Raw genomic sequence first — 13,874 nt, 5'->3', positions numbered from 1 at the left:
AGCATGTATACCCCATATACAGTCATGGCCTAATATATCCTACAGCATGTATACCCCATATACAGTCATGGCCTAATATATCCTACAGCACGTATAACCTATATACAGCCATGGCCTAATATATCCTACAGCATGTATACCCCATATACATACAATGGCCTAATATATCCTACAGCATGTATACCCCATATACAGTCATGGCCTAATATATCCTACAGCATGTATACCCCATATACAGTCATGGCCTAATATATCCTACAGCATGTATACCCCATATACAGTCAAGGCCTAATATATCCTACAGCATGTATACCCCATATACAGTCATGGCCTAATATATCCTACAGCATGTATACCCCATATACAGCCATGGCCTAATATATCCTACAGCATGTATATCCCATATACAGTCATGGCCTAATATATCCTACAGCATGTATACCCCATATACAGTCATGGCCTAATATATCCTACAGCATGTATACCCCATATACAGTCATGGCCTAATATATCCTACAGCATGTATACCCCATATACAGTCAAGGCCTAATATATCCTACAGCATGTATACCCCATATACAGTCATGGCCTAATATATCCTACAGCATGTATACCCCATATACAGCCATGGCCTAATATATCCTACAGCATGTATACCCCATATACAGTCATGGCCTAATATATCCTACAGCATGTATACCCCATATACAGTCATGGCCTAATATATCCTACAGCATGTATACCCCATATACAGTCATGGCCTAATATATCCTACAGCATGTATACCCCATATACATCCATGGCCTAATATATCCTACAGCATGTATACCCCATATACATCCATGGCCTAATATATCCTACAGCATGTATACCCTATATACAGTCATGGCCTAATATATCCTACAGCATGTATACCCCATATACATACAATGGCCTAATATATCCTACAGCATGTATACCCTATATACAGCCATGGCCTAATATATCCTACAGCATGTATACCCCATATACAGTCCTGGCCTAATATATCCTACAGCATGTATACCCCATATACATACAATGGCCTAATATATCCGACAGCATGTATACCCCATATACAGTCATGGCCTAATATATCCTACAGCATGTATACCCCATATACAGCCATGGCCTAATATATCCTACAGCATGTATACCCCATATACATCCATGGCCTAATATATCCTACAGCATGTATACCCCATATACAGTCATGGCCTAATATATCCTACAGCATGTATATCCCATATACAGCCATGGCCTAATATATCCTACAGCATGTATACCCCATATACATCCATGGCCTAATATATCCGACAGCACGTATACCCTATATACAGCCATGGCCTAATATATCCTACAGCATGTATACCCCATATACATACAATGGCCTAATATATCCTACAGCATGTATACCCCATATACAGTCATGGCCTAATATATCCTACAGCATGTATACCCCATATACAGTCATGGCCTAATATATCCTACAGCATGTATACCCCATATACAGTCATGGCCTAATATATCCTACAGCACGTATACCCTATATACAGCCATGGCCTAATATATCCTACAGCATGTATACCCCATATACATACAATGGCCTAACATATCCTACAGCATGTATACCCCATATACAGTCATGGCCTAATATATCCTACAGCATGTATACCCCATATACAGTCAAGGCCTAATATATCCTACAGCATGTATACCCCATATACAGTCATGGCCTAATATATCCTACAGCATGTATACCCCATATACAGTCATGGCCTAATATATCCTACAGCATGTATACCCCATATACATCCATGGCCTAATATATCCTACAGCATGTATACCCCATATACATCCATGGCCTAATATATCCTACAGCATGTATACCCTATATACAGTCATGGCCTAATATATCCTACAGCATGTATACCCCATATACATACAATGGCCTAATATATCCTACAGCATGTATACCCTATATACAGCCATGGCCTAATATATCCTACAGCATGTATACCCCATATACAGTCCTGGCCTAATATATCCTACAGCATGTATACCCCATATACAGTCCTGGCCTAATATATCCTACAGCATGTATACCCCATATACATACAATGGCCTAATATATCCTACAGCATGTATACTCCATATACAGTCATGGCCTAATATATCCTACAGCATGTATACCCCATATACAGTCATGGCCTAATATATCCTACAGCATGTATATCCCATATACAGTCATGGCCTAATATATCCGACAGCACGTATACCCTATATACAGCCATGGCCTAATATATCCTACAGCATGTATACCCCATATACATACAATGGCCTAATATATCCTACAGCATGTATACCCCATATACAGTCATGGCCTAATATATCCTACAGCATGTATACCCCATATACAGCCATGGCCTAATATATCCTACAGCATGTATACCCCATATACATTGTCACGGGATGGTTAGAGTCTATACTATAGGCAATGTGTAATATATATTTCATGTGGAATGTATTCTCTAACCTGTTGTAAACATCAATGTGTAGTTGGCTGATTAGGGTCTAGTGTGTTAGCACATTGTATGCAAATCCCTCTAACTAGTGAGGACAATGGGTGGAGATAATCTGATCAGTGTCTCCAAGAAGATGTTGGACGGTGCATTGTCCATAGTAGACAGGGAGTCTGCTCTCCTTGGTATAGGTGAGGGGGGAAGGATCTGTGACTCAGCCCTTCCCCCCCACAGATATAGGTGTAACAGTCTTAGTATATAGTATATAGCTAGCAGTTAGTATGTGTTAGCCGGCCTGTGCACAGCTCTGTAGAGAGCCAGGATTTAGTTACAGGACCAAGGAGCCAAAGCTATCATTGGATTGTGACTTCTGTGGACTTATTGTTATTACGGTTGATGTGACCGCCGCCGGCTACTAACTTTGTGGATTACAATAAATTGCTGTTGTCTCCCGACCTCTTGCGTCCGTGTTGATTCAAAAGACCATCCGGAGGAAGACGTATACCTTTGCTCCGTGACAACTGGTTGGCAGCGGTGGGATCAACAGCGGACAGCGAGATGGACTACAGCAGCCCAGCGATTAATGGAGCCACAACCTCAGAATACAGGAACTGGACTATGGCAAGTCTACAAGTAAGGGCCCGGGAACTAAACCTGAGTTACCAGGGAAGAACGAAAGATCAACTGATCGAGGCACTGGAGGAGATGACCCTGCAAAGCGACCATGAGGAGGGCTGCCCCCAGGAGACTGGAGAGATACGGGAGTGGCAGGTACAGACCCAAAAGAGCAGATGGGTTGTTTTGTATGAGGAGGAATTGGCAGTGCTGGGGCTAGAAGCAACTGCAGAGCAAAGGAGTAGAGCATTACAGAGGGCTCAGGAAACGGAGAAGGAGGAACAGAGAATGGCGCATGAAAAGGAAAGAATGGCGCATGAAATGCGAATGGCTGAGATAACTACGAGGAATTATAATCAAACGTCGACCCCCAGCCCAACAGTGAGAGAACCACCATATGTCTCCCATAAACACTTCAAGACCTTTGATGAAGCGGCTGGGGATGTTGATGGATATTTTCAGGACTTCGAACACCAGTGCCGCCTGATGGAAGTCCCAGAGAAGGATTGGGTCCGGTATCTGGTGGGGCACCTACGAGATGGGGCTGCGGAAGCTCTCAGAGCCATGGACCCTAGTGATCAGCGGGACTATGAGGCCATTAAAAGAGCGGTGCAGAAGTATTATGCAGTCACTCCAGAGACCTACCGAGTTCAGTTCCGCTCTTTGTCTTACAATGGGGGAAGCTCCTTCCACATGTTCGCCCACAAGTTGAAGCAAGCATGCAAGCGCTGGCTAGAAGGAGAGGAGGCTGTCACAGTCGATAAGATCCTCCAAGTCATACTTAAGGAACAGTTCTTTTCCCAGTGCCCCGCTGAGATCCGTGAGTGGGTGCTGGAATGGAACCCAGCCACAGTGGAGCAAGCTGCTTCCCTTGCAGATGAGGGCCTGACCATCAAGCCGCAGTGGAAGAGGTTGTTTGCAGAGGAGCAGAAAACTACCACAGTCCGCCAGACACCCTTCAGCCAGCCAACCACCTTTCGTGCCCGGCCTCAGGATTACAATTCCCCCTCTACCCTTGCCCCAGCCCATCGGCCTCCAGCTATGAACAACCCTGTCCCTAGACAACGACCTACTGGAAGAATGCTAGAGCGCAGATGTTTTGGGTGCGGGCGGCCTGGACATTTGCAAGCTAGTTGCACTGCTAACATGGGGGCACGGGCCACCGTGGCATCCCGGCCTATTCACTACCTGGGAACCACCCCTAGGACAGAAAGTTTGGCCCCATTTCCAGATGACTCCATGAATGACCCATCTGTTCCACCTCCAGGGGTCTATGGGATTCAGCCTTCCGCCACACATCCCGCAAACCTTCAGAGGAAGCACTTGCAGGAGGTCCTACTGGATGGCCGAACAGTTGTTGGATTCCGGGACTCGGGAGCTTTCCTAACGGTAGCGGACCCCCGAGTTGTGCGACCCGAGGCCCTAGAGGAGGGCCCTGGCATTTCTATCGAGTTGGCAGGAGGTACTCGGAAACGTATTCCTAAAGCTACCGTGGAACTTGACTATGGTTATGGACCAAAACGATGCACAATTGGTGTGATGAGCGGGCTGCCGGCCGATGTTCTGTTAGGTAACGATGTTGGAAATCTACAGTGCCACTTTGTGGGAGCAGTGACCCGAAGCCAAGCTCAGGGAGAAGCCAACATGGATCCACCGGATTTTCTGCAAGATGCCAGCCCTTCAACCCTACAACTTTACCATTCAGTACCGCCGAGGGAACCAACACCAGAACACAGATGGGTTATCCCGGCAGGAGGACATATGAGCTATAGAGACTGATGTGCATTCCCCAATTTACCTGTGTAGGCCAATTGTGTCATGCACATGTTTTGAGAGGGGGAGGGGTTGTCACGGGATGGTTAGAGTCTATACTATAGGCAATGTGTAATATATATTTCATGTGGAATGTATTCTCTAACCTGTTATATACATCAGTGTGTAGTTGGCTGATTCGGGTCTAGTGTGTTAGCACATTGTATGCAAATACCTCTAACTAGTGAGGACCAGTGAGGACAATGGGTGGAGATAATCTGATCCGTGTCTCCAAGAAGATGTTGGATGGTGCATTGTCCATAGTAGACAGGGAGTCTGCTCTCCTTGGTATAGGTGAGGGGGGAAGGATCTGTGACTCAGCCCTTCCCACCCACAGATATAGGTGTAACAGTCTTAGTATATAGTATATAGCTAGCAGTTAGTATGTGTTAGCCGGCCTGTGCACAGCTCTGTAGAGAGCCAGGACTTAGTTACAGGACCAAGGAGCCAAAGCTATCATTGGATTGTGACTTCTGTGGACTTATTGTTATTACGGTTGATGTGACCGCCGCCGGCTACTAACTTTGTGGATTACAATAAATTGCTGTTGTCTCCCGACCTCTTGCGTCCGTGTTGATTCAAAAGACCATCCGGAGGAAGACGTATACCTTTGCTCCGTGACATACATCCATGGCCTAATATATCCTACAGCATGTATACCCCATATACAGTCATGGCCTAATATATCCTACAGCATGTATATCCCATATACAGTCATGGCCTAATATATCCTACAGCACGTATACCCTATATACAGCCATGGCCTAATATATCCTACAGCATGTATACCCCATATACATACAATGGCCTAATATATCCTACAGCATGTATACCCCATATACATACAATGGCCTAATATATCCTACAGCATGTATACCCCATATACAGTCATGGCCTAATATATCCTACAGCATGTATACCCGATATACAGTCATGGCCTAATATATCCTACAGCATGTATACCCCATATACAGTCATGGCCTAATATATCCTACAGCATGTATACCCCATATACAGTCATGGCCTAATATATCCTACAGCACGTATACCCTATATACAGCCATGGCCTAATATATCCTACAGCATGTATACCCCATATACATACAATGGCCTAATATATCCTACAGCATGTATACCCCATATACAGTCATGGCCTAATATATCCTACAGCATGTATACCCCATATACAGTCAAGGCCTAATATATCCTACAGCATGTATACCCCATATACAGTCATGGCCTAATATATCCTACAGCATGTATACCCCATATAAAGTCATGGCCTAATATATCCTACAGCATGTATACCCCATATACATCCATGGCCTAATATATCCTACAGCATGTATACCCCATATACATCCATGGCCTAATATATCCTACAGCATGTATACCCTATATACAGTCATGGCCTAATATATCCTACAGCATGTATACCCCATATACATACAATAGCCTAATATATCCTACAGCATGTATACCCTATATACAGCCATGGCCTAATATATCCTACAGCATGTATACCCCATATACAGCCATGGCCTAATATATCCTACAGCATGTATACCCCATATACATCCATGGCCTAATATATCCTACAGCATGTATACCCCATATACAGTCATGGCCTAATATATCCTACAGCATGTATATCCCATATACAGTCATGGCCTAATATATCCGACAGCACGTATACCCTATATACAGCCATGGCCTAATATATCCTACAGCATGTATACCCCATATACATACAATGGCCTAATATATCCTACAGCATGTATACCCCATATACAGTCATGGCCTAATATATCCTACAGCATGTATACCCCATATACAGTCATGGCCTAATATATCCTACAGCATGTATACCCCATATACAGCCATGGCCTAATATATCCTACAGCGTGTATACCCCATATACAGTCATGGCCTAATACATCCTACAGCGTGTATACCCCATATACAGTCATGGCCTAATATATCCTACAGCATGTATACCCCATATACAGCCATGGCCTAATATATACTACAGCATGTATACCCCATATACAGCCATGGCCTAATATATCCTACAGCATGTATACCCCATATACAGCCATGGCCTAATATATCCTACAGCATGTATACCCCATATACAGTCATGGCCTAATATATCCTACAGCATGTATACCCTATATACAGTCATGGCCTAATATATCCTACAGCATGTATACCCTATATACAGTCATGGCCTAATATATCCTACAGCATGTATATCCCATATACAGCCATGGCCTAATATATCCTACAGCATGTATACCCCATATACAGTCATAGCCTAATATATCCTACAGCAGGGATACCCCATATACAGCCATGGCCTAATATATCCTACAGCACGTATACCCTATATACAGTCATGGCCTAATATATCCTACAGCATGTATACCCTATATACAGTCATGGCCTAATATATCCTACAGCATGTATATCCCATATACAGTCATGGCCTAATATATCCTACAGCAGGGATACCCCATATACAGTCATGGCCTAATATATCCTACAGTATGTATACCCCATATACAGTCATGGCCTAATATATCCTACAGCATGTATACCCCATATACAGCCATGGCCTAATATATCCTACAGCATGTATACCCCATATACAGTCATAGCCTAATATATCCTACAGCATGTATACCCCATATACAGTCATGGCCTAATATATCCTACAGCATGTATACCCCATATACAGTCATGGCCTAATATATCCTACAGCATGTATACCCCATATACAGCCATGGCCTAATATATCCTACAGCATGTATACCCCATATACAGTGATAGCTTAATATATCCTACAGCACGTATACCCCATATACAGTCATGGCCTAATATATCCTACAGCATGTATACCCCATATACAGTCATGGCCTAATATATCCTACAGCATGTATACCCCATATACAGTCATGGCCTAATATATCCTACAGCATGTATACCCCATATACAGTCATGGCCTAATATATCCTACAGCATGTATACCCCATATACAGTCATGGCCTAATATATCCTACAGCATGTATACCTCATATACAGTCATGGCCTAATATATCCTACAGCATGTATACCCTATATACAGTCATGGCCTAATATATCCTACAGCATGTATACCCCATATACAGCCATGGCCTAATATATCCTACAGCATGTATACCCCATATACATACAATGGCCTAATATATCCGACAGCATGTATACTCCATATACAGTCATGGCCTAATATATCCTACAGCATGTATACCCCATATACAGTCATGGCCTAATATATCCTACAGCATGTATACCCCATATACAGTCATGGCCTAATATATCCTACAGAATGTATACCCCATATACAGTCATGGGCTAATATATCCTACAGCATGTATACCCCATATACAGTCATGGGCTAATATATCCTACAGCATGTATACCCCATATACATACAATGGCCTAATATATCCTACAGCATGTATACCCCATATACAGTCATGGCCTAATATATCCTACAGCATGTATACCCCATATACAGTCATGGCCTAATATATCCTACAGCATGTATACCCCATATACAGTCATGGCCTAATATATCCTACAGCATGTATACCCCATATACAGCCATGGCCTAATATATCCTACAGCATGTATACCCCATATACAGTCATGGCCTAATATATCCGACAGCACGTATACCCTATATACAGCCATGGCCTAATATATCCTACAGCATGTATACCCCATATACATACAATGGCCTAATATATCCTACAGCATGTATACCCCATATACAGTCATGGCCTAATATATCCTACAGCATGTATACCCCATATACAGTCATGGCCTAATATATCCTACAGCACGTATACCCCATATACAGTCATGGTCTAATATATCCTACAGCATGTATACCCCATATACAGTCATGGCCTAATATATCCTACAGCATGTATACCCCATATACAGTCATGGCCTAATATATCCTACAGCATGTATATCCCATATACAGTCATGGCCTAATATATCCTACAGCATGTATACCCCATATACAGTCATGGCCTAATATATCCTACAGCATGTATACCCCATATACATCCATGGCCTAATATATCCTACAGCATGTATACCCCATATACATCCATGGCCTAATATATCCTACAGCATGTATACCCTATATACAGTCATGGACTAATATATCCTACAGCATGTATACCCCATATACATACAATGGCCTAATATATCCTACAGCATGTATACCCTATATACAGCCATGGCCTAATATATCCTACAGCATGTATACCCCATATACAGTCCTGGCCTAATATATCCTACAGCATGTATACCCCATATACAGTCCTGGCCTAATATATCCTACAGCATGTATACCCCATATACAGTCCTGGCCTAATATATCCTACAGCATGTATACCCCATATACAGTCATGGCCTAATATATCCTACAGCGTGTATACCCCATATACATACAATGGCCTAATATATCCTACAGCATGTATACCCCATATACATCCATGGCCTAATATATCCTACAGCATGTATACCCCATATACAGTGATAGCCTAATATATCCTACAGCACGTATACCCCATATACAGTCATGGCCTAATATATCCTACAGCATGTATACCCCATATACAGTCATGGCCTAATATATCCTACAGCATGTATACCCCATATACAGTCATGGCCTAATATATCCTACAGCATGTATACCCCATATACAGCCATGTATACCCCATATACAGTCATGGCCTAATATATCCTACAGCATGTATACCCCATATACATCCATGGCCTAATATATCCTACAGCATGTATACCCCATATACAGTCAAGGCCTAATATATCCTAGAGCATGTATACCCCATATACAGTCATGGCCTAATATATCCTACAGCATGTATACCCCATATACAGCCATGGCCTAATATATCCTACAGCATGTATACCCCATATACAGTCATGGCCTAATATATCCTACAGCATGTATACCCCATATACAGCCATGGCCTAATATATCCTACAGCATGTATATCCCATATACAGCCATGGCCTAATATATCCTACAGCATGTATACCCCATATACAGTCATGGCCTAATATATCCTACAGCATGTATACCCCATATACAGCCATGGCCTAATATATCCTACAGCATGTATATCCCATATACAGTCATGGCCTAATATATCCTACAGCATGTATACCCCATATACAGTCATGGCCTAATATATCCTACAGCACGTATACCCTATATACAGCCATGGCCTAATATATCCTACAGCATGTATACCCCATATACATACAATGGCCTAATATATCCTACAGCATGTATACCCCATATACAGTCATGGCCTAATATATCCTACAGCATGTATACCCCATATACAGTCATGGCCTAATATATCCTACAGCATGTATACCTCATATACAGTCCTGGCCTAATATATCCTACAGCATGTATACCCCATATACAGTCATGGCCTAATATATCCTACAGCATGTATACCCCATATACAGTCATGGCCTAATATATCCTACAGCATGTATACCCCATATACAGTCATGGCCTAATATATCCTACAGCATGTATACCCCATATACAGTCATGGCCTAATATATCCTACAGCATGTATACCCCATATACAGCCATGGCCTAATATATCCTACAGCATGTATATCCCATATACAGTCATGGCCTAATATATCCTACAGCATGTATACCCCATATACAGTCATGGCCTAATATATCCTACAGCACGTATACCCTATATACAGCCATGGCCTAATATATCCTACAGCATGTATACCCCATATACATACAATGGCCTAATATATCCTACAGCATGTATACCCCATATACAGTCATGGCCTAATATATCCTACAGCATGTATACCCCATATACAGTCATGGCCTAATATATCCTACAGCATGTATACCCCATATACAGTCATGGCCTAATATATCCTACAGCATGTATACCCCATATACAGTCATGGCCTAATATATCCTACAGCATGTATACCCCATATACAGTCATGGCCTAATATATCCTACAGCATGTATACCCCATATACAGCCATGGCCTAATATATCCTACAGCATGTATACCCCATATACAGTCCTGGCCTAATATATCCTACAGCATGTATACCTCATATACAGTCATGGCCTAATATATCCTACAGCATGTATACCCCATATACAGTCATGGCCTAATATATCCTACAGCACGTATACCCCATATACAGCCATGGCCTAATATATCCTACAGCATGTATACCCCATATACAGTCATGGCCTAATATATCCTACAGCATGTATACCCCATATACAGTCATGGCCTAATATATCCTACAGTATGTATACTCCATATACAGTCCTGGCCTAATATATCCTACAGCATGTATACCTCATATACAGTCATGGTCTAATATATCCTACAGCATATATACCCCATATACAGTCATGGCCTAATATATCCTACAGCATGTATACCCCATACACAGTCATGGCCTAATATATCCTACAGCATGTATACCCCATATACAGTCATGGCCTATAAGTCTTGTTCCTATAAGACTCACCTGTAAGTCTCCTCGTGTGGCGGCTTCTCGTCTCAGCTCCTGTAACGTCCCCAGAACGTTGTGCGGCAGAAGCTGAGCGTGACTCTCACATATTGGGACCTCCACCCCTGAAATAGAAAGGTGCTGAGTGTAAGACATGAAGGAGAGTCTTATACAGTCCATGTGTCTTGTAGAAGGATCCAGATGTCTATTGTAGGTCTGTATTATACGGTATATTACTTACCCATTGGTGAGGGTCTCCCTGCCCGAACCCCCCACTGACTATATACAGGTGATTCCCTGCACATTCTCATGGCGGCTCAGGGACCAGCAATAATCCAATAATATATACATAGTGCAGGGGTATATACTAAGCTCTGGGACGGCTCTCACTATGAGATCTTATGGTTACGTTTTTCTCCTGATCTGTAATGACTTTTGGTTATATAGAGAATGACACATAGAGCTCTATGGAGAGGGGAGGGGAGGAGGAGGCTTCTGGCTGGTTTATTGCCTCATTCTGTGCACTGATAGACTCTCATCTACAACCTAGCGGTGCTGATACAGCAGAGAGTCCGTCACTCCATATACATAAGATAATCGGCCACTCCACACACATAAACATGACATCACTATAGACCTCTCTATAGACATCTCTATAGACCTCTCTATGACATCACTATAGACATCCCTATATACATCTGTATGACATCACCATAGACATCTCTATAGACATCACTATGACATCACACTGTGACATCCCTATGACATACCAGACAAGGGCGGGGCTTTCCTTGCGGTCCCCGGTGGGACTGGCCGGGCCACAAGTACTTTCCTCTTCGGTCCCTGGTCTTGCTCTAGAACTTTCCGGACTACGATCTCTTTTCTTCCAGGAGATTTCTTCTCTTCTTTCGGGCGTCGTGGAGGATGAAGCTGAGAGATATAAAGGTCACAATGTGAACACCGACCTAATATAACTAGTGACTTTGTCTCCTGAATCTGCCACAGCCTGAAACATAAGGAAGGCTCCCGACTGCAAGAACCTGCTGATCCCTGCAAGGCCGGGGCGGACTATGGCGGAGGCCAGGAGGGAGGTGACCTCACCGACACCAAATAATCCTATTCACCATTATCTGCCACTGCTCCACCCACTCCATCAGAGAGCAGGCTCATACCAGACAGGAGAAGGACCCGAACCCAATATACAAGCCCTCTGACCCATCACTTACACCCCATAATCCCCTCTAATGTCAGAGACACTGCGCTCCCTGTATATACTGCCCAGACTCCCTGTATATACTGCCCAGACTCCCTGTATACAGTAAGTGTCCAGACTCCCTGTATATACTGCCCAGACTCCCTGTATACAGTGTCTAGACTCCCTGTATATACTGCCCAGACTCCCTGTATACAGTAAGTGTCCAGACTCCCTGTATATACTGCCCAGACTCCCTGTATATACTGCCCAGACTCCCTGTATACAGTGCCCAGACTCCCTGTATACAGTAAGTGTCCAGACTCCCTGTATATACTGCCCAGACTCCCTGTATACAGTAAGTGTCTAGACTCCCTGTATATACTGCCCAGACTCCCTGTATACAGTAAGTGTCTAGACTCCCTGTATATACTGCCCAGACTCCCTGTATACAGTAAGTGTCTAGACTCCCTGTATATACTGCCCAGACTCCCTGTATACAGTAAGTGTCCAGACTCCCTGTATATACTGCCCAGACTCCCTGTATATACTGCCCAGACTCCCTGTATACAGTAAGTGTCCAGACTCCCTGTATATACTGCCCAGACTCCCTGTATACAGTGTCTAGACTCCCTGTATATACTGCCCAGACTCCCTGTATACAGTAAGTGTCCAGACTCCCTGTATATACTGCCCAGACTCCCTGTATATACTGCCCAGACTCCCTGTATACAGTAAGTGTCCAGACTCCCTGTATATACTGCCCAGACTCCCTGTATACAGTAAGTGTCTAGACTCCCTGTATATACTGCCCAGACTCCCTGTATACAGTAAGTGTCCAGACTCCCTGTATATACTGCCCAGACTCCCTGTATATACTGCCCAGACTCCCTGTATACAGTGCCCAGACTCCCTGTATACAGTAAGTGTCCAGACTCCCTGTATATACTGCCCAGACTCTCTGTATACAGTAAGTGTCCAGACTCCCTGTATATACTGCCCAGACTCCCTGTATATACTGCCCAGACTCCCTGTATACAGTGCCCAGACTCCCTGTATACAGTAAGTGTCCAGACTCCCTGTATATACTGCCCAGACTCCCT

General features: G+C 43.4%; 1 protein-coding gene across 1 annotated transcript in view; it reads right to left on the bottom strand.

Moving 5' to 3' along the window:
- Window positions 1-13,874, bottom strand: part of MYCBPAP (MYCBP associated protein) — a 107,279-nt gene that overhangs the window by 73,967 nt on the left and 19,438 nt on the right. Inside the window, exons 3-4 of the mRNA XM_075261798.1 lie at window positions 12,350-12,509; window positions 11,598-11,704 (exon numbers count right to left, since the gene is read on the bottom strand). Of these exons, the coding sequence (XP_075117899.1) occupies window positions 11,598-11,704; window positions 12,350-12,509 (267 nt within the window). The remainder of the gene's footprint in view (window positions 1-11,597; window positions 11,705-12,349; window positions 12,510-13,874) is intronic.

This window comes from Leptodactylus fuscus, unplaced genomic scaffold (assembly GCF_031893055.1).
Source record: "Leptodactylus fuscus isolate aLepFus1 unplaced genomic scaffold, aLepFus1.hap2 HAP2_SCAFFOLD_40, whole genome shotgun sequence".
Taxonomy (NCBI): domain Eukaryota; kingdom Metazoa; phylum Chordata; class Amphibia; order Anura; family Leptodactylidae; genus Leptodactylus; species Leptodactylus fuscus.
This window is presented reverse-complemented; position numbering and strand designations above follow the sequence as displayed.